The sequence below is a fragment of the Saccostrea echinata genome, unplaced genomic scaffold (assembly GCF_033153115.1).
Source record: "Saccostrea echinata isolate AGI-Se365-2 ecotype Australia unplaced genomic scaffold, CSIRO_AGI_Sech_v1 ptg000057l, whole genome shotgun sequence".
Taxonomy (NCBI): domain Eukaryota; kingdom Metazoa; phylum Mollusca; class Bivalvia; order Ostreida; family Ostreidae; genus Saccostrea; species Saccostrea echinata.
Window position 1 is genome coordinate 6,617,178 of NW_026889806.1, and position 22,296 is coordinate 6,639,473.

At 32.7% G+C, this 22,296-nt stretch overlaps 1 protein-coding gene across 1 annotated transcript in view; it reads left to right on the forward strand.

Moving 5' to 3' along the window:
• Nucleotides 1-561: 561 nt before the first annotated feature.
• Nucleotides 562-22,296, forward strand: part of LOC133174093 (nucleolar protein dao-5-like) — a 43,991-nt gene continuing 22,256 nt past the window's right edge. The window contains exons 1-6 of the mRNA XM_061309135.1: nucleotides 562-613; nucleotides 13,408-13,452; nucleotides 14,678-14,734; nucleotides 18,013-18,060; nucleotides 19,118-19,281; nucleotides 21,171-21,248. Of these exons, the coding sequence (XP_061165119.1) occupies nucleotides 562-613; nucleotides 13,408-13,452; nucleotides 14,678-14,734; nucleotides 18,013-18,060; nucleotides 19,118-19,281; nucleotides 21,171-21,248 (444 nt within the window). The remainder of the gene's footprint in view (nucleotides 614-13,407; nucleotides 13,453-14,677; nucleotides 14,735-18,012; nucleotides 18,061-19,117; nucleotides 19,282-21,170; nucleotides 21,249-22,296) is intronic.

The window sequence follows — 22,296 nt, forward strand, 5'->3', positions numbered from 1 at the left end:
GGGGGGGGGGGGGGGGGGGGTATTGGAATCAGCATGCCTGCTGTCTGTATGAATTGCAGCTTAAAACCAGTCTGACATTAAATCTAAAAAAAATCAAGTACATGTATTTAAAAAATGTTTTAATTATGGTAGATAGTCCCTACAAATCTAAGAGTAATGCAGGAACCTTATTAAAAATGTTACATCAAGATTACACAAGTTTTTTTTTTCTTTTTATAAATCTTTGTAACAAATTAAAAAAAAATGTTTGTTTTCAAATTTAATATCAGAATGACATAAATATGCAGATGGGCATTTGTCAAGCTCTAACAACCATTTGAGGATCTATGAAGTAATATTTGTTATAATTAATGCCTACACCACAGATGTATAAGCAAATATTATGAGGAATGGAAAAATTATTGAAATCCTTGTATCAAGGTTGTATCAAGGTTGACATGATTTTTTTGCACTCTAAACTGTTTATGACAATTGAACAATATATGATGGGCGTATCTTGCTGTGGCGGGGCACTTTATTTCCCCATCTCAAAATGCATAAAGAATTGCTAAACCAATAAATATGATTCCAGAAAAGAGAAATGAAGATGCCAGAGAGGAAAATAACCCCAGTGGTGAGTACTGTGTTTGTATTGTGTGATGGGTATATTTTGTGTAATTAGTTGTACCCTATTTTTGTCTTGATAAGCTACAGCTATATTTTGTTTGTGCCTTTGAAGGGGGGGGGGGGGGGGGCTGCAATAGAATTAATGACAACAGGCAATTAGGCTCTGTGCATTATTTTATAGATTAATGAAGTAGTTTTAAAAGTTTGAGAAGGTCATGGAAGTATATATACACTAAGTTTTGTAATTCCTGCTTTCAAATTTTTCACTATATTTAATTAAAGGGTTTTTATCACGTATCTAATTTTTTTTCAAAATGAAACACTATTATATTCTTGAAACCAGTGTTCGAAATTAGCGTCGGCCCATCGGTCCTGCGCTGACATACAAACGGAAGGACTCACATGTATGACTAAATGGGTCCTTGAAATAATTTTGGGCCGACGATGTTTTGCTACGAAACAAGTTAGTCAATTACATCTTCTCAGACTTTTCCGGCGAGCCTGGAAAAATACACCGTTGTTTTTCATTACTGCTTGTTGGAAAGGCTTACGAAGTTGCGATTGAAGTTAACATACATTGGTTTATGCATTTACATTAATTTTTATATCTTTCCTGCATTTTAACATGTTAATTGGATATATTTAACAAATTTACCAATGAGTGTATATAAAAGAAATTAGACTTATAATGGGTAAAACGTATCAATTCTTCTTTTCATGTGCATTTTAAATAAATACTGAAGGTTTGATTTTACGTTATATTTACGTTATATGTATGCAGTAACAAACTTGTCCGAGTATACTTAAGTACATTTTATCAACATATAGTGGCAATCTAAGAAACTTGCATATTTTTCTACCTGCGGATTTTAAAAACAGAAATTGTAATTCCGAGGAAAAGCATGTTACAGTAATATAAACACGTTAAGCTCATTACGTGTTATATATGGCCAGGTAAGACTGTGTGACAATTAATGTTTACCGTTTCATATTGTTAATACTTGCGAGTTGTAAATACCCTTTATTAAATTGACATATTTTATATAAAGCGATAAACTTATGAGATCATCGATACATAAAAGTTTATTTTTCCCAAATATTTGATGGTATTATTTTGGGCTTACGCTGCCCTGGAACACACTGCTCAACGGGTTATCGGCTATTCGGTTGTTATCGGGCATTCGGTGGATAACAACTTTTGACAGGTTAGTAAATTGTTGCAAATAAACATTGAAATAATAGAAACAGAGAATGTTGATTGTGCTTTTTGTGAACAAGAATGAATAGAGATACAAAAAAAAGCCCCAATATGTCTTATTATAGTATTTGTGAGTCTTGGGAAGACTCTAAAGGTCAAATTTGTTATATTTTGCAAGTTTTTGTCCGATTGGCAGGGATCGACATTAACGGTTGTCCGATTGCCCGGGACAAGTAAATTCTCAGTTCGGGCAAGTGAAATTGTCGACGTACTTGTCCGATCGGGCAAGTGAATTTTTCTCAAACAAATGTACATATTTATTTAGTTTACATTAATTTATAAATAAAACAATAAATTGAAGACTTGATTTCCCCCACGCACCTGACTGATAATGTTTTTGCATTCGAAATTCCTTTGTAGCGTTTCTGGATTATACCGCTCATTTAAAAATCGGGTTCGTTATTTTCTTTCATAGAAAATACGCTCTACCTCTGACAAAATTTTGTTAACTCCTTATTAGGAAATTAGATTATTTATTCAAGCACAGAATATAAGTACAGTGTAACACGATGTATCCTGATCAAGATAAGATGCATGTTTCGTAGCATCTTCCTTAAGCATTGCTTCACAGTTATATCTGAAAATCACGAATCACAAAAGGATCCTACCGAAAATAATTTTTTAAAAATATGAATTTTAATAAAAGGAAACGGAGGGTTATTGTTGCATGCCAGTGTGAGTTAACAGGTTAAGTTTTCTTTTCAAGTACAGCGTTATACATTTATGTACAAATGCATCATGCATCGACATTTTTTTCAGGTAGCTTAACTTGCCAAATTGACAGTAGTGTACTCGTATTTGGTCACATTTTTTCTTATCATAACGTTTACATTGATTAATAATTTTCTTCTTAAGTTCTTTCCTAATTTTGGGCAACCAAGTTTTGCATTCGGACAAGTCAAAATTTTAGATCACTTGCCCGAAGGGCAAGTGAATCTGAAAGTTAATGTCAATCCCTGATTGGCATTGCTGCATATAGTCTCTTTCTTCAAAATCCTTATATTTACCTAACATTAGTTATTGTCCACAATGTGACATCGTCAGAATCTCGCAAAGATGCAATTAAAGGGTAAAAATTCCCGTTTTTTAACTTTTAGGATGTTATCGGAAATACGGTTGAATGGTTCACTTTGTTATCGGAAATTTCGGTTTTTGTTATCGGAAACAAAGGTTGTCATAGGTTAGGAAAATGTGAAGTAACAACAGAAAACTTCATTAAATCTAAATATTTAAAATGGCAGGCACACAATTCGAATTTTTGGCTATCATTTGTCTCTTTTTGGAATACTTAACTTCAACCAAAAAAAAAAAGACTTAGTGTTTTTGGCATTTCTCATAATCATTGAAATGCGTATGATCTTGACCTGTTCGAAAATATGGTATAAGTTTTAAAACCTCTGAATTATAAATCTCTATTGTAACCAAATACAGATTCCAGATTTAATTATTGCGATTCTTACATTGCATTACTCGCAATATAAAAGACTCGCAATAATTACTGAATTCAGAGTAATTCATTTTAGTTTTCTGTGATTGCCTTTCACAGTTACGCACTGTCCTTCGCTTTTGTCTCCGTTTTGCTTGCTTCGTCTTTATTCGTTGACTTTGCATTTTTGGTCTACCCTTAACCACTTAGTACTAAGTACATACATGTTTTAGTTTGGTATAGAACAATTAAAGAATCTAAACTCAAGAGTGGTTTAATGAATTTCCCAAAAGGGTGTTACATGTAAGCCAAATATGACCTAGAATTCTAACTTTTGAGGGAAAAAAAAAGAGATTGACTTTACTAGTTTTCAATAAGCGTTACTGAAGGAAGGAAATTATGAAGATAACGAACAGTAATAAAGCTCAAAAGTCTATTGAAACAATATAAATTTGGAACAGAGAAAACACGGACCTCTAAAAACAGCAGAGGTTGGTTTAGTGACCAAGAAGGAATAAACACCCCCTGTCGATCGGTCACACCCAGTGTGCTCTGTATCATTATCGGCCAAATGGAAAACCCGTAGATAATTCAATGTGTAGGTGGAGTTCATGCCTGGAGCTGGAGAGGGGGGGGGGGGGAGGGGGCGTCGAGGAGGTTCGAACCTCACCTGGAATTTGAAGAGTTATTGAATTTTTATACTCAAGTAATAAAAAAAATATCCTCGGCAGTTATGTAATTGAAAATGCTCACAAATATATCTCTGAATTCACAAATTAATGTATATTTACCCACTGTATTTCTTCAAAGTTAATCATTATAGTTTATTATATTACATAGGGAAAATAATCAAATCTCCAATATATTCAGAAGACGAATAGAAACATCAACTATGCATTTTCTAATTGAAAACTGATCAACAAATATATTTTAAGTTGAAAAATAATAGGTATCCAGGCTTATAGGGAAATTTGCATGTTTGTTAAAAAATACTTTTTGATTTTACATGTATAGGTCTTCTATTTTCTTCCAAAATTTATATAATACATAGTGTAAAAAGCTTGTGCTATCATTGCAAGACATCACAAATCACTTCCAATTTCACATTATGATAAAAAGCTAGGTGTTTAAGGTTAAACTCAAGAAAATCCTATTCATCTAAAACTGTATTTATTTTTTACTTGTATAAGGAACAAATGTCAACTTTTTACAAAACCTTTTCTAAGACTTCAAAAACCTCAAGTCGTATTAAGATGCATAAAATGGAAATTGTTGCATGAATAGTTTTCAATTTCAAGCTACATGTTGAGACTTTTTAAATTAAATAGTAATTTTAAATTAAATAGTAATTTTAAGAGTTATCCTTCATGGCTGAGGATTGCATATCCTTAAAACACATTACGTCTGCTATTTTCAAGGATTGACGGATTATAAATAACTTTTTTTCCCAATCTATTTCTAAAGCTGAAAGAAACTTTTTAACCTGAGTTTCCGATAACGTACACCCATAAAAACCGAATTATCCGGCAACATCAACCTTGTTGACGATAACATGTTTTAACCTAACGAGACATTTTAGATGCCTGTTAACTAACCCTTCATTTGGATTTTTGATCTCAGTCTGCTTATCTTCAGGTATATGATTGTCCATAGAATAAATAAACCGTTTTGTTTTATAGAATAATCTGATTTTGACTTCTACAAAAGCTAAAATGTGATGAAATATTACGAAATTTTAATAAAATATCATTTGAAAAAGCTGTATATCTCTAGAAAGAGAGTGATTTGGTTTGTTCTTTTTGCTGCTGAAAGTATAATCATTTATCTGCCGAAGATCACAAACTTTGTTTGCTGAAGTACGCAATTATCGCTGAATTAAGAAATTTAAAATCGAAAAAAGGTCATGTGACTAGTGACGAAGATGGTCATGTTTTAAGGTAGAGAGGATTTAGTCGATTTTTGGGTATGTAAAGCTGTTTTTTGTGCCTTAAACTTTTGCACTGGTGTTTGTGATCATATTTGCAACCGAATTAGTGCGATTTTGCCGTTTATATTTGTAAAAAGGATTTTTGCTATTCAATATCGCAATGAGTGACTCTAAAATGAAGGGTGAGAACTCCTCACAGGTACGAGGCCCTGGTTCAACGTCTTTACCCTCAGCGGTCACTGGCGCATTAAGCCATATATCTGTAATTGACACTAGCCTACGGGCAATAACGGCCAAGATGGACGCATTTAATACACTACAGGAATCAGTGAACAATATGCAGAAAGATTTATGGAATGAGGATGGTTTAGACGATAGAATAACTTACATCGCCCAACAACATGAAGACAACCAATCTGAAATTGAAACTCTAAAAATGGAAAATGTCACTCTCCGCAAAGAACTCCAACTGTTAAAATCAATCGTCGTAAATTTAGACAGGAGAGTGACACAGCAAGAAAAAGAAATTGTAGACCTGAGAGAAAGATCAATGAAAGATAACATTTTAATTCATAATTTGCCAGAAGAGGACAACGAAAATCTCAATACAAAAGTTCATCAGCTTATTAGCGAGCACTTAAAACTTGATGTCAATTTTATCAAGATCCACCGCAATGGGCCTCGCCTATTAGGTAATAAACCAAGAACCATCACAGGAAAATTGCAAGACCTTAATGATAAGGACCGGATCCTCACAGCCCAGAGAGCAGTGCGCGAGAAAGATAAAAAAGAGAAAAGGGAGAAGAGCACTATACCGTTTTACATTACGCCACAAACACCGGTGCAAATCAACGAGAGTAGAAGGAGGCTACAGGAGATCAACACACAATACAGGAGTAACAACGTTGAGACAAAGATAATTGGAAATAAAGTTGTGTTTCCTAACGGAAATGTGTTTCGTGAAAAAGTTACAACACCCAGAGTTGAAGATCTACTATTTGTGGACGAAGCAGAAGAGGAAAAGTTAAACGAGATAGAGGTAGTGAACAGTGATAGTATCCATGAGGGTGGCAATGTTTTCACTGCGGTGGCAACAAAAGTGAATACATACGCAGAGGTTAGACATTTTTACAAAAAAGTCATGAGTGATCCAAACTTCGCTAGCGCGCATCATAACGTCCTAGCCTATCGAATTCAAGATGCACAAGGAAACGTTCGCGACGGATACTGTGACGATGGTGAATACGACGCAGGGCGGAGAGTAGTACGGCTTCTAGGAGATCAAAGTGCCACCAACGTAGCTTTTGTCATTTCCAGAAAATCGGGAAATCATATTGGGCCCAGACGTTTTGATATCATTTGTGATGCCGTGCTTAATGCTGCCAATAAACTGTGAACGAATATTGCCATAACCCCCCACCCCATTTAATTTATAACATTTTTAGGTAATGCTTACATAGTGGTAAAATATAATGCACAGTTTTTGTTTTTTTAAAACCACAATAATTATGTGGTTATTTGTATGAGAATGAGTACACCCAGAAACCTTACATATAATTTATGTATATATACATGTACATGAAGATATAAATTATATATCTCAATTTTGATACTGTTTGCTAATGTTTTTATATTTTTTCTTTCTCTCTTTTCTCATGCTTTGTTTTTGTTTGTTTGTTTGTTTTTAAATATATTTTCAGTTCAATTCTATTTAAAAAAAAAAAATAATAATAATAGTATAGAATTTATTTTTCCTCTTGTCTTCTGTAGTTTCATAAAAGCTACAACTGTTATTTTTTTTATATATATATAAAAAATATTGTTCATTTGTATACTTAAAGCAACGCAAAATTACTATTTTCCGTTGCTTTTTTTTTCACGGTAAAAAGATAGTGTGCAGTAGTGTGTAATTTTTTCCGGAAATTTATAGGATATTCGGACATTTTTTTTCAAATTATGTTGTAGTACTGCATGTCCGGTTATGAGGGGTGCAATGTTTTGTTGTTTATCTTTAAGGTAAGCCCAAGTCGGCTATTCTTTCGCTTTATTATGACCACATTTGAGGCTACAAAACTTTCTATTTGTAAATATGTTTCATTTTTGTTACACTGTATTATTTTCCTTCTTTTTTCTTTTCTTTTTTCCACTTATCGGGGCTTGACAAAACATATTTACCACGTGTTTTATGGAGGACCATGTTGAGAATAATCAATTAAGAATACTTACTGTTAACTGCCAGGGTCTTGGTGATAAAAATAAGAGAAAAGATGTTTTGAATTATTTAAAAGCTAAAAAGTATAATGTTTATTTTCTTCAAGATACACATTTTACAAGTAGTGAAGAAAATTTTATACAGTCACAATGGGGATACAGGACCTTTTTCAGTTCCTTTAAGTCAAATTCTCGTGGGGTAGCAATCCTTTTTAATAACAACTGTGAGCTAGAAGTACACAAAGTTTGTAAAGATGACAGTGGGAATTTTTTGATTGCTGATGTTACAATTGAAGGTTTAAAATTTCTATTGATAAATATTTATGGTCCAAATCTAGATGCTCCAATTTTTTACTCAAACCTTTTAAAAAAGATTGAAGATTTTTATGTGTCGCAATATATAATAATGGGTGGTGATTTTAATCTGATTTTGAATAAAGAGATGGACTCTATGAATTATAGAAACTTAAATAATCCAAAAGCAAGAGAAGAACTGTTAAATTTAATAGATAGTTTAAATCTTATTGATATTTTTCCAGAAAATAATCCAAAACTTAGACGTTTTACATGGAGGAGAAAAAATCCTATTAAACAGGCAAGACTAGATTTTTTCTTAATGTCTGAATCTTTACTGCCCATGTCACCAGATATTAAATATGAAAATAGTTATCGCTCTGATCATTCCCCAGTAGTTGCATATTGTAAGCTAAATGAATTTACAAAAGGAAGAGGCTTCTGGAAATTAAATAATTCTTTGTTAACAGATAAAGTTTATGTTGACCTAATAAAGCAAAAGATAACTGATGTCAAAACCCAATATGCATGTCCAGTTTATAACATGGAAAACTTGGATTCTGTTAATGATGAAAATTTACAATTTATATTATGTGATAAATTATTTCTGGATACTCTGTTAATGGAAATTAGAGGAAAAACTATTTCGTATTCTTCTTTTAAGAAAAAGAAAACAAAAGAGCGTGAAGCTCAGTTAGAAAAAGAGTTATTAGAATTGGAACAGAACATAACTGAAAGTAATGCAAATGATCTCGCAAATAAAAAAAAGGAAATTGAAGAAATAAGAAAAAATAAAATGATAGGTCAGTGCATTAGATCTCGAGTTAAATGGGTTGAGGAAGGGGAAAAACCGACAAAGTATTTTGCAAGTTTAGAGTCTAGAAATTATATCAGTAAACAAATCCCAAAAATTATCAAAGAAGATGGATGTACGATATCCAATCAAGAAGATATTTTAAATGAAACAAAAAGATTCTATGAAAATTTATATAAAAAAAGAGAGAGTGTGGAAACAGATGATAGTATTTACACTAGATTAAAAGATTATAATATACCCAGACTAAGTGAAAGGGAATCAGCAAGTTTAGAGGGACCAATAACTAAGGAAGAAGTTTTATATTTTTTGAAAAATATGAAAAATGATAAAAGTCCGGGACCGGATGGATTTACATGCGAGTTTTTTAAATTCTTCTGGAAAGATATTGGTACATTTGTGACAAGGGCAATAAATAATGCTAATGAATCAATGCATTTTTCAGATGCAAATAGATTAGGGATTATTACTTGCATACCAAAAGCAGGAAAACCAAGAGAATTTTTAAAAAATTGGTGCCCCATTAGCCTTTTAAATGATATTTACAAACTAGCATCTGGGTGTATAGCTGAGCGAATAAAAAAAGTCTTAAATAAATTAATACATACAGATCAAACTGGATTTTTAAAAGGAAGATATATTGGAGAGAATATTAGATTGATTTATGATATAATGGATTATACAGAATGCAATCAAATTCCAGGATTACTTATGCTTATAGATTTTGAAAAGGCTTTTGATACTATCTCATGGAATTTTATTTACGAAACACTTGATTTTTTCAATTTTGGAACCTCAATTAAAAACTGGATAAAGACTTTTTATAGCAATATTAAATCCTGTGTCATACAAAATGGTTTTATATCTAATTATATATATCCAGAAAGGGGTTGTAGACAGGGGGATCCTATATCACATTATTTGTTACTACTATGTGCTGAAATTTTAGGTATTTTAATTCGCAAAAATAAAGATATAAGAGGTATAACAATAGACGGAGAAGAGTACAAGATTTCTCAATATGCAGATGATACATCACTTATCTCTGATGGATCACCTGAATCTATGGATGGAATTCTTAGAGAATTAGACTACTTTGCAAAGGTGTCAGGACTCAAAATAAATTTTCAAAAAACAAAAATGATATGGATTGGTAGTAAAAAATTTTCAAAGGATGTATATCACCATTCTAGATGGAAGTTAGACTGGAGTAGCACAACTTTTGATCTTTTAGGGATTAAATTTTCAGTAGACTTACATAATATGATTAATCTCAATTATACATCAAAGTTAAGTGAGATTAAAAAAAAATTAAATCAGTGGAAAGTAAGAAAGTTAACCCCCATTGGTAGGTTAACTGTAATTAAAACATTGATTATCCCTAAATTAAATCACTTGATACTTACTCTACCTAATCCATCATTAGAAATTGTAAAAGTATTTGAGGATGAAATTTATTCTTTTCTTTGGGGAAGTAAAGTCCATAAAATAAAAAGAAATACTATCATTCAAGACTATAGAGATGGTGGCCTTAGAATGGTAGATTATTCAGAGTTTATGATAGCATTAAAATCAAGTTGGATAAGAAGATTAATCCATTCAGATTCCAAATGGGTAAAATTACTTCAAGCACAACTACATACAGAGATTAAAAATCTTTGGTTAATGGGTCCAGATTTTACTGCTAAATTATGTAAGAAAATAACAAACACTTTCTGGATAGAAGTCTTTAAAAGTTGGCTTAAGATATGTCTTGTAGAACAACAGAAAGATACAAATTTATTCCAAGAACACATATGGTATAATCCAAAAATCATCATGGGCGAGTCTTCTATCTTTCTTAAAAGTTATTTTAATGCTGGTTTTGTTTTCATCAGTGACTTGTTTGACTTTGATAATAATTTTTTAAGCCTCGACACCCTTAAAGATCTCGGTGTAAAAACAAATTTTGTTGAATATTCTGGCTTGAAACAGGCAGTGTTAGATAGATTTGTGAACAAAAACCAAATGAATATGTTGATTTCTTATGGCCCAAATATACCCAATTCTGTGAAGATGTTTTATATTAATGTGAAAGGATGTAAAGATATGTATAACATTCTTATTAATAGAAAGAAAGAAACAAGTACTTCAATTTTAAAATGGAATGAAGATGGATATTTATTCACTTTGCCTGAATGGAGTAAAATTTTTGAACTCCCATTTAAAGTTACACAAGAATCAAAACTTCAGTGGTTACAATTTCAAATTTTACATAGAATAGTTCCAACAAATTCATATCTTTTTAAACTTAAGATAAAGGAGTCCCCAGCTTGCAGTTTCTGTAAGAATGACATTGAGTCAATTGACCATCTTTTTGTTGAATGTTATTTAGTAAAAGAGCTTTGGAATGATATTGAAGAGTGGTTTCTGTCTAAGTTTAACATATCTGTAGTTTTTGACAGAACAGCAATATTATTTGGTAAATATAAGAATAGGGATACACATAAAGTGCAAAATTTAATTACTCTGATAATTAAAAATTACATTTTTTCAAGTAAATATAAAAACCATCCACTGTTAAGTACAATAACTCTAAAAACAATTATTGTGGAAAGAATCTTGATTGAGAAATTTTTACTATTGAAACAATGTAAATATACAGAGTTTGAAAATAACTGGCAGAGAATATGTGAAATGTTATAATTTATATGTATGTATGCAAATTTTTTAAGGAATGAATGTTGCTCATTACCACCTTAATGTAAAAAAAAAAATACTATGCCCCCTTCTTTATTATATTTATTTATTTATTTTTCTCTTTTTTTTTACTTTCTCCCTCCTTTTCCTCTATTTCTTCTTTCTTCTTTTTCTTCTTCCTTATTAAACCAACTTTCACATAAGTGTATGTGTGTAAATGTATATCTAGGTATGTAAATGTACTCTGTATATGTATTCTTAATATGCACATGAGTGAAGATATACGCTTATTTGATATAAATGTGAAAGCTGAAATAAATATTTAAAAAAAAAAAAAAAAAAAAGAAAGAAATTTAAAATCACCTATGTTTTCTAAATTTTGCTTTCCTTGCACCGAATGCCCGATAACAACCGAATAGCCGATAACGCGTTGAGCAGTGTGTGGAAGGACTCGTGTAGTCCCTTTATCTGTGGGTCCTTTGGACCCATAGAAAATAATTTTGAATTTCGAACACTGCTTGAAACATATAATTATCCTTTAGTTATGAAATAACTTTGAAAACAGTCATAATTAGGCGATAAAATGCCTGTAATATAGAGTTCTCAAAGTAAAAATCTCCACTGATTAGATAGGGGTCACGTGGTACTGAAATGTCATAGGTGTCAATGGTCAATTAGAACTTGTAAAGCTTATCATAAGAAAAACGTATCGAATAGATTTTCACGTTAAATAATATACACTACACAATAAGGTCAGTGGACATTTTAACATCAACAATATTCTTTTACATGTAGTTGTAGACAGTCAATCTTTTATGTATGAACGTCTAGCAGAGAAAAATAACCAAGAAAATATGCCAACAATAGGAGAGAAAACTGAAGACGAAGCCGTTGACAACTCGGGACTTCCGACCAAATAGAACGAATAACTTAAGTTGGATTTCGTAAATATTTATAAACAGGAGAATTTTAAATTCAACTTCATTATTTTAATAAACTATATATAAATATTCTATCTGTTCCAGTGAATATCATGTACTAAAAATGACATTTCTTCAACACTGTTCGTAACGCCGTACACCATTATGAAGTTCACAACATTCCTACTAGCGTTTACTAGATTCTGTGGGACTTTAAAAGTGTGTGTTGGGTATTTTTTTTCCATTTTAAAAAAGGTACCATGTCCTTAAAATATTTTATAGTACAGAAAAAAATCGTGATTGGGCATAAACAATTGTTCTGAATGGAGACAAAGCCCTCGCATTTGCAAAAAAAGGGCCCCCTTTCACTTCTCAACCAAGTCCAGGAAATGTGAAAAAAAGTCTTCCTAAAACCTTTCTTGTGCGTATTTGTGCATCCTAAAGCCACAAATTATACCTTACTAGCTGTCAATTATTACTTATTTATTTACTAACAGGTTAAATAGACACAACAAATGAGCCCTTTTGTATACACAATAAGTACTTTGCTTGACCAGGATTGACACCTATGACATCAGAGCAATGGCACAAAGCATCGGTGAACAAAATATGCATATTGAGAAATTCAAACTTTGAATCACTAACATCAACAATATTAATTTTCTAGCAAAGATTTTTAAATATATGATTTTAATAACATATAAACTTTGTCATAACAAAAAATTTTGAGACATGATAAAAACCTTTTAAGGTCATGCTTTCTCAGATGATTATTTTTGAAATGTAAATGCTAATTAAAATTTTCTTCAAAAATTAAATTTTGAAACACATAGAGAGAAATTGACATGTTTTTTTTTAAGGTAAACTGTATCAAATGTAAATCCAGGGTTTATCCCTAAGGTTTCCACCTATAATGAATGATGTTATTCCATTATTCTGAATTCCCCAGCAACATCTTATTAGGGGAAGAGCCCCAGAACCCCTTCTACTTTTTTAACATCCCCTGCTATTTCGATTCTTTGGGATGTCCCTGTAAATCTATCTATCCACCCTGTAAATCTATCTATCCAAGAGTTCTTTATGATAACGTTGTTATACTTTAACAATCCTTTTTTTCACATAAAGAGAGGGGAGACAATCAACAATCTGGGAACAAGCCTTTCAATCAAAGTGAGTATTGGTCTATATTGGTTTATACATCTCTATTTAATTCTGATAAACTTGATGAAGGTTCATCAAAAATAGCTTTTATATTCATGTATGTCTTTCCAGTTTCAGAGAAGAAGTTAAAGAAAAAGAAAAAGAAGATGAACAAAGGTGATGATAATAAATCCCAATAATCTGGCATTAAATGCTGATAAACTGTAACAAGTATTTGATATAGAGTGATGATAATAAGTGAAAATAATCTGGTATCAAATGCTGATAAACTGTCACAAGTATTTGATATAGAGTGATGATAATAGGTCCCAATAATCTGGCATCAAATGCTGATAAACTGTCACAAGTATTTGATATAGAGTGATGATAATAAGTCCCAATAGTCTGGTATCAAATGCTGATAAACTGTCACAAGTATTTGATATAGAGTGATGATAATAAATCCCAATAATCTGGCATCAAATGCTGATAAACTGTCACAAGTATTTGATATAGAGTGATGATAATAAGTCCCAATACTGTGGAATCATCATTGTTCGTGGGGGATCAATGTTCGTGGATTTTGTGGGTCACCCTTACCCACGAATTTACATCCCCACGAACAATTTTTTTTGTCAACATACTGATTAATTAAATCTACCAAATAAACGAGCTGCCCACGAAATTACATCGCCACGAACCAATAGAATTTTGCTTGCCCACGAACATTGACCCCCACGAATTTAAATGATTCCACAGTAATCTGGCATCAAATGCTGATAAACTGTCACAAGTATTTGATATAGAGTGTGTATTTTTTAGTAGATCTATACTTGATAATACTAAGGAATATGATAGTGCAAAAATTTTAGTCTATTTATATAAAACATGGAATTAATGAATACTGAGCTAATTTTCTATTTTGTACACGTGTTAAAATATGCTGAATGTTACATTTACTTGTTAAAGATGATTTTAAAGAAAGTTAATTTCATTTAATTAGGATTAGGAATGAAATAAAAAGCTGCCAAAGTATGACATAGGTTGGGACAGTTTATGCTTTTTAAACCATGAAGCTATTTATAAAAGGAGTAAACTGTTCCTATTTGGTTATACAAGTATAACTTGGATAGTTATTAAATTTATTTCTTACAATTTAATTTTCTATCATTATGCACCATATAAGTTGTGACAATTTCTCTTCAAATTGTAAAATATGTAATGCCAAGGGGATTGATATGTTTTTGATACAAGTCATATGATGACCTATGTAACATAGATTGTAAAAAAATAATCTTAATTTTACGTCCAATTAAATGCCATGTTACAACCATAATGAAATGATAAAATGATATTAAAAAATCATGTCCACATTTATATTTAATTCCACATTCATTCACAGAAAAAATAAAGGGGAATGAGGTGGAATCTCCAAAAAAGAAGGAGAAAGTAAACTCAGGTACGAAGGTTTTATACTGGGAGTCTGATAATTGCTGGGATTATGAACTAAGGGAGTCCGATAAATGCTGGGGTTATAAACTAAGGGAGTCCAATAAATGCTGGGATTATAAACTAAGGGAGTACGATGAATGTTTGAATTCTAATTAAATTAAGGGAGTCTGATGAATGATGGGATTCTAAACTAAGGGAGTATGATGAATGATGGGATTATGAACTAAGGGAGTCTGATGAATGATGGGATTATAAACTGAGGGAGTCCAGTGAATGCTGGGATTCTAAACTAAGGGAGTACGATGAATGTTTGAATTCTAATTAAATTAAGGGAGTCTGATGAATGATGGGATTCTAAACTAAGGGAGTAGGATGAATGATGGGATTATAAACTAAGGGAGTCTGATGAATGATTGGATTATAAACTAAGGGAGTCCAGTGAATGCTGGGATTCTAAACTAAGGGAGTACAATGAATGTTTGAATTCTAATTAAATTAAGGGAGTAGGATGAATGATGGGATTATAAACTAAGGGAGTCTGATGAATGATTGGATTATAAACAAAGGGAGTCTGATGAATGATGGGATTATAAACTAAGAGAGTCTGATGAATGATTGGATTATAAACTAAGGGAGTCCTATAAATGATGGGGTTATAAACTAAGGGAGTCCGATAAATGATGGGATTCTAATCTAAGGGAGTCCGATAAATGCTGGGATTATAAACTAAGGGAGTCTGATGAATGTTGGCATTATAAACTAAGGGAGTCCAGTGAATGCTGGGATTTTAAACTAATGGAGTACAATGAATGCTGGGATTCTAAACTAAGTGAGTCCCATGAATGCTGGGATTCTAAACTAAGGGAGTCCCATGAATGCTGGGATTATAAACAAGTTTACTGTGGAGGTAGAGGGATTTATTGGAATATGACATTGTTTACCTGTATATTTCCAGACAAAAGCAGAAAAACTCGTAACTCTCAAACAAAAAAATATATTTGAATCTTAAGTATTTCTAATCACCATATTTATATTACATGTACTGAAAGCATTCTTTACATGGAGGATTTTTCATCATGTTAACACCAACCTCTTTCCAAAAGGATAAATTATATAAAAAAATTTGATTTAATTCGTATGCTGCAGTGAACAGTTTTGGTGGAACAAGGATAGACATTAATTTTCAGATTCACTTGCGCTTTGGGCAAGCGAACTCAAACTTTGACTTGTCCGAAAACAGAATTTGGTTGCCCAAAATTTAGAAAGAAGAGAAAATACCGGTAACTTAATTCATTATTGTAAATAAAATGAGATTTAACTTTTTATATGTTTTTGACAATTTAACTACTACACAAAAATCTTAATGTGCTGGTGATGCTACATTTGTAAATACTTGTATACCGATTTCCTGTAATTTACTATCCTGTAACTCATACTGCCATGCAGCAATATTTCCTTTAAATAAATTTCATTTTTTTAAATTATTTTCTGTGCGAATTTTTTTGTGAATTTTGATTTTTTTTTTTCCCTGACAAACTTAAGCTACACTACAGGAAAACAGTGCCATGTTTCGAAACATACATATTCTGATCAGGATACATCATGCGCAGAGAAATTTGTGTTCTTTATATTCTGTGAGTGAATAAATAAACTACAGGTGACTCGAGATCTCTCGAAGTTCAAGGGACCATAAGAAATGTTCGAGAGAACGGGGGGTTCGAGAGATAGAAAGTGAATAAAAACCTGAATTTTCAGTTCCGATCATCATTGTTCTACTATTATACATTATATATTGATAAATTATTACACGTTTTCATTCGTATTTTACAGTTAATTCACTTGATTTAAACAACAATGATCATGTTTTGAATAAATAAAATGATTAATTTAAGTTTCAATATTTATTTGTTCTCATTTCATGATTACATGAAACCTGAATAGCAATTGTCGATTTTGCTTACCCCCGGGCGGGCTTGATCGGTCCTTCACAAGATTGCTCGCAATCGGTATACAATTCTTGAGATAGGATTTCGTGTGAAATGTTTGTGAAACTGGGATTGTGTAGACTCTAATAATATTAAAGTTCATAATCTATGGAAAATTACTTAAACGCCCCTAAATTATTTTCTCAAAATTATCGTCTCATCCAATCAAAATAAGTTGTGAAGCGATTTGTTTATTTACCAATTAACCAATTTATTATATCAACACTTGGACGACTCACAGGTGTAGTATCATCTATGTAATCGCCCAATATTAACATGTCCATCCAAGCCTCAGGTGTTCACTGTTATCCAGGTAAGTCCGAGCTGAATTAATTTTACGCTTGATTGATGTGTATACATGTACAATCAAAACTTCGAGAGATAGAGAGTAAAAAACAATGAAATATATGTAACGGGACCCAGGTCTTGGTTCGAGAGATAGAGAACTTCGAGAGATCGGGAGTGCGAGAGATCATGAGTAAATTTGCTTAGTTATAAAGAGGAAAAAACGGGACTGTAGGTTCACTTCAAGAGATCGAGAACTTTGAGAGATCGGAGTTTGAGCCATCGAAAGTCACCTGTATTTTATAATATCTTATTTCATAATAAAAATGTAAAATAAAGCTGTGAGATGAACTAGCACGGAAGAAAAACGGAATAACAACCAAATTTTTTAATAAACGGTATCATCTAGAAAAGCTACCGAGGAATTTAAATTCTGAATGCAAAAACAATGTCATATCCTGGTAGAAATCAAATGTTCAATTTATCATTTGTTTATAAATTAATGTAAGATAAAAAATCTATCAGAAATATTCACTTGCCCGATCGGACAAGTACATGAGCAGTTTTACTTGCCCTAACTGAAAATTTACTTGCCCCGGGCATTCGGACAACCGTTAATGTTGATCCCTGTGGAAAAGCTACAACTTTATTTGATATTTTGAGATCAGACAAGGATTAACACACTTTTAATTATTTTGAATGTTTATTTTTAGCATTGTATGTGATTATTTCAAATAACTTGTACATTTTCTGGGTAGGGAAATGAAGCCCAGGGAAGCTCCTGAATTTTAGAGTTTATAAGTTTGTGCAAAGATATATTATCTATGAATGCAAGACACTGACAGCTTCTTATAGAATGTGTTTTCCCTACAGTTCAGAAATATCAGTAGCAAGTTTCTCTCCAAACATTCAAGGCACAATGCAGGTTAATATGGGTAGCATGTGGCCTGTGTGTACACTTAATACTAAATGATGAATTTGATTCCTGTATACATACATGTATTTGTCTTTACAGATAAGGAACCAATAGAAACAGAAAAGGAACCAATAGAAAAGAGCCTTGGTAAGCATTTAACAGGTAAAAGTGTAATAGGTAAACATTTAACAGGTAAAAGTGTAATAGGTAAACATTTAACAGGTAAAAGTGTAACAGTTAAACATTTAACAGATAAAAGTGTAACAGTTAAACATTTAACAGGTAAAAGTGTAATAGGTAAACATTTAATAGGTAAAAGTGTAACAGTTAAACATTTAACAGGTAAAAGTGTAACAGTTCAACATTTAACAGGTAAAAGTATAATAGGTAAACATTTAACAGGTAAAAGTGTAACAGTTAAACATTTAACAGGTAAAAGTGTAACAGTTCAACATTTAACAGGTAAAAGTGTAATAGGTAAACATTTTACAGGTAAAAGTTTGTTGTGAAGACAAGGACTATTAAGGGTGGAGGATAAATAATTGGTTCAGATAAATATGGCAAACAATGGCAGTACTTTTATGGTATTATTAGAAGCATTTCTAAAACTGATAATTAAAATTCATTTTAAAATGATTTGTTTGGTTATTTAAGGAATCGCTGTCTAGTTAGTAGAGTATGCCAGGGCATCAACAATAGTTGGAAACATGGGATAATTTGCATAACGGGCAAAGCCCGTCATGCATTAATTATCCCAGGCACGTTTCCAACTATCGTTGATGTCCCTGGCATACTTAACTAACTAGACAGTGATTCCTTATATTTCCATTTCATTGTGAAATAAAATTGTAAATTTAGATTTTAAAAATGTAAACTAATAGATTTAAATTACACGAAGCCTCATGTCAATTTCAATAGTCCCCGCCCACTGACATCAAACACAAAGACAGCGGCACGAGAATTTCATGCATATTAAGCCTCCTTAGCATCAGACACAAAGACAACCGCACGAAAATTACTTGCATTTTAGGCCTTCTTAGCTCCTGACCTTTAGCTTGGCGAAATTTGCATTCCAGTAGAATGATCAAGAAATCAACTCAATTAACTTTCAAAGAGTTATCACAGAGAAAACAAATAGAAATGGAAATATAATGTAATAATGCTTGATTTTGGCATTTGATGTGCAGTCTGGTTTGTATTGTAGTGGAATGGGGTATTGATGAATACAGGTCATTTTTAAACTCCCTGGAGACTGCCATAGAGGGACCATCATTGCAGCACAACCGAATTCCAGATACTGTGTGGGCAGAGCTGGACAAACAATCACCTGAAATGTGCCGAGCAGCTTGGACAAAAATTTGCCAAGTGGTTTGTGTTTTAATCTTTGATTTTCATGCACATAAAATTTAGGGATATTTTTTCTATATGTAAAATTAGAAATAATGAAAAATTTGCATAACATGATCATTTTTTGGCCACGTTGAAAAGAAAAAATAAAGTCCTGTCCTAGGCAATCTTTCCAATGTTGAATGTATGACCTTGAAATACTAAAGTAGCATGACCTTTCTGATAATGTCCTCTTGTCATTAAATCAAGTTTTTAGCTCACCTGAGCTGAAAGCTCAAGTGAGCTTTTCTGATCACATTTTGTCTGTAGTCCGTCTGTCTGTCTGTCTGTCCGTCTGTCCGTCTGTCCGTCCGTCTGTAAACTTTTCACATTTTCGACTTCTTCTCCAGAACCACTGGGCCAATTTCAACCAAACTTGCCACAAAGCATCCTTGGGTGAAGGGGATTCAAGTTTGTTCAAATGAAGGGCCACGCCCTCTTCCAAGGGGAGATAATTAAGAATTGGTGAAAATTTGGTGTCATCTTTTAAAAATCTTCTTCTCAAGAACCATTGAGCCAGAAAAGTTTATACTTATGTGAAACCTTCATTACATAGTGTAGATTCAAGTTTGTTCAAATCATGACCCCCGGGGGTAGGGTGGGGCCACAATGGGGGATCAAAGTTATACATAGGAATATATAGGGAAAATCTTTAAAAATCTTCTTCTCAAGAACAACAAAGCCACAATTAGTCATATTGATATGGAATCATCCTCAGGTAGTGTAGATTCAAGTTTGTTCAAATCATGACCCCCGGGGGTAGGGTGGGGCCACAATGAGGGATCAAAGTTTTGTATAGGAATATATAGAAAAAAATCTTCTCAAGAACAACAGAGTCACAATTAGTCATATTGATATAGAATCATCCTCAAGTAGTGTAGATTCAAGTTTGTTCAAATCATGACCCCCGGGGGTAGGGTGGGGCCACAATGGGGGATCAAAGTTTTACATAGAAATATATAGGGAAAATCTTTAAAAATCTTCTTCTCAAGAACAACAAAGCCACAATTAGTCATATTGATATGGAACCATCTTCAAGAAGTGTAGCTTCCAATTTGTTCAAATCATGACCCCCGGGAGACGGGTGGGGCCACAATGGGGGATCAAATTTTAACATAGGAATATATAGGGAAAATCTTTAAAAATCTTCTTCTCAAGAACAACAAAGCCACAATTAGTCATATTGATATGGAATCTTCCCCAAATATTGTAGATTCAAGCTAGTTTAAGGCATCCCCCAGTGGTAGGGTGGGGCCATAATGGGGGATCAAAGTTTTACAATAGAACATATACAGGAAATATCTTTAAAAATCTTCTTCAATCTCAAGAACAACAAAGCCATGATCAGTCATATTGATATGGAAGCATCCTCAGGTAGTGTACAATCAAGTTTGTTCAAATCATGACCTCCCCCCCCCCCCCCCCCAGGGTAGGGTGTTAGACATATTTAAAATTCTGTTTTAAAGAACAGCAAAATCATGATTAGTTATATGAAGATAGAAGCATCCTCAGAAGGTTTATATTCAATTTCATTCAAAACATGGCACTTTGGGGTAGGGTATGCCTAGAACAGGCGATCAAAGCTTTATATATGAATATATAGGAGAAATATAGGAAAAGAAATCTGCTGACGAAGAACAGCAGGGCCATATTGACTCAGGTGAGCGTTGTGGCCCATGGGCCTCTTGTTTTTCTTCTGAGCACTGATCTGCAACATTGAGGATCCATTTCATCAATGCCTGTAAACTTACTCTACTGTTTTATAACATATTTTTGTAACCTCTCTTGTTCAGTGCAAGAATTTAAAATGTTTTTCCCACTAATTCTGTGTTTTGGATTATTTTAACCATCTTTATTAAAATTAATTTTAGGCAAAGAGCCACATGACCGTCCAACAAATGCTGAACGTTGTCCGAGATTTACTGGAGACAAATAAAAAGGTCACCAAGGTTAGTCTGCATAAATGTAAAGGTCAAGGTTGAAACATTTGATATCAGTCTTTAAAGACAGCATGGGGAATATGATCTTTAATTGATGTGACTAATGGTTTTCCATCCATATTTGACCTATAAGGGGTTTATTATTATTTCCACTGTTTGAAAAGTGGGGGGTATATAATGATAGTGGTGACTGTCCCTACATCATTTCATCTATTCCTTTGTTGCACTTGTGAGAAGCTATCCCTTATCCACAAGTCCTCCTATACCACGGAATAAAATTTCGATTATGCGACTTTCAATCAATCTTTATTACAGTATAATTTGTCCAAACCGGATACCGCCGGTTCCAAATTCCGAAATTTGTCCGTTGTCTGTCATCATTGTTGGCATTGTTGTAAACTTTTCACTTTTTCATCTTTTTCTCAAGAATCACTGGGCCAATTTCAACCAAAACTTGCCACAAAGTATCCTTGGGTAAAGGGGATTCAAGTTTGTTCTAATGAAGGGCTGCGCCTTCTTCCAAGGGGAGATAATTATGATTTCATGAAAAATTAATGGCATCATTTAAAAATCTTCTCAAGAACCGTGATTGGTCATATTTACATGGAAGCATCCTCAGGTAGTGTAGATTCAAATTTGTTCAAATCATGACCCCCATGGGGTAGGGTTGGGCCACAATTGGGGTCAAAGTTTTACATAGAAATACATAGGGAAAATCTTTAAAAATCTTCTTCTCAAGAACACCAAAGCAATAATTGGTCATATTTATATGGAAGCATCCTTAGGTAGTGTAGATTCAAGTTTGTTCAAATCATGACTAGGGGTGAAACGATACACCTCCTTCACGGTTCGATACGTATTGTATAATTTTGTCTCGGTTCGGTTATTTTTGATAGAGTACATTTTGATAGAAGGAAACAAATTCAACGTTGTTTTATGCTTTCTTTTTCTAAATCTAGTCACATATTTTACGAATTTTATTTGCAAATTGACTAGAAGAAATTGATTAAAATTATTTGACTGTCAAAAATTATTTTACAAGCTATCAGTCATCAAA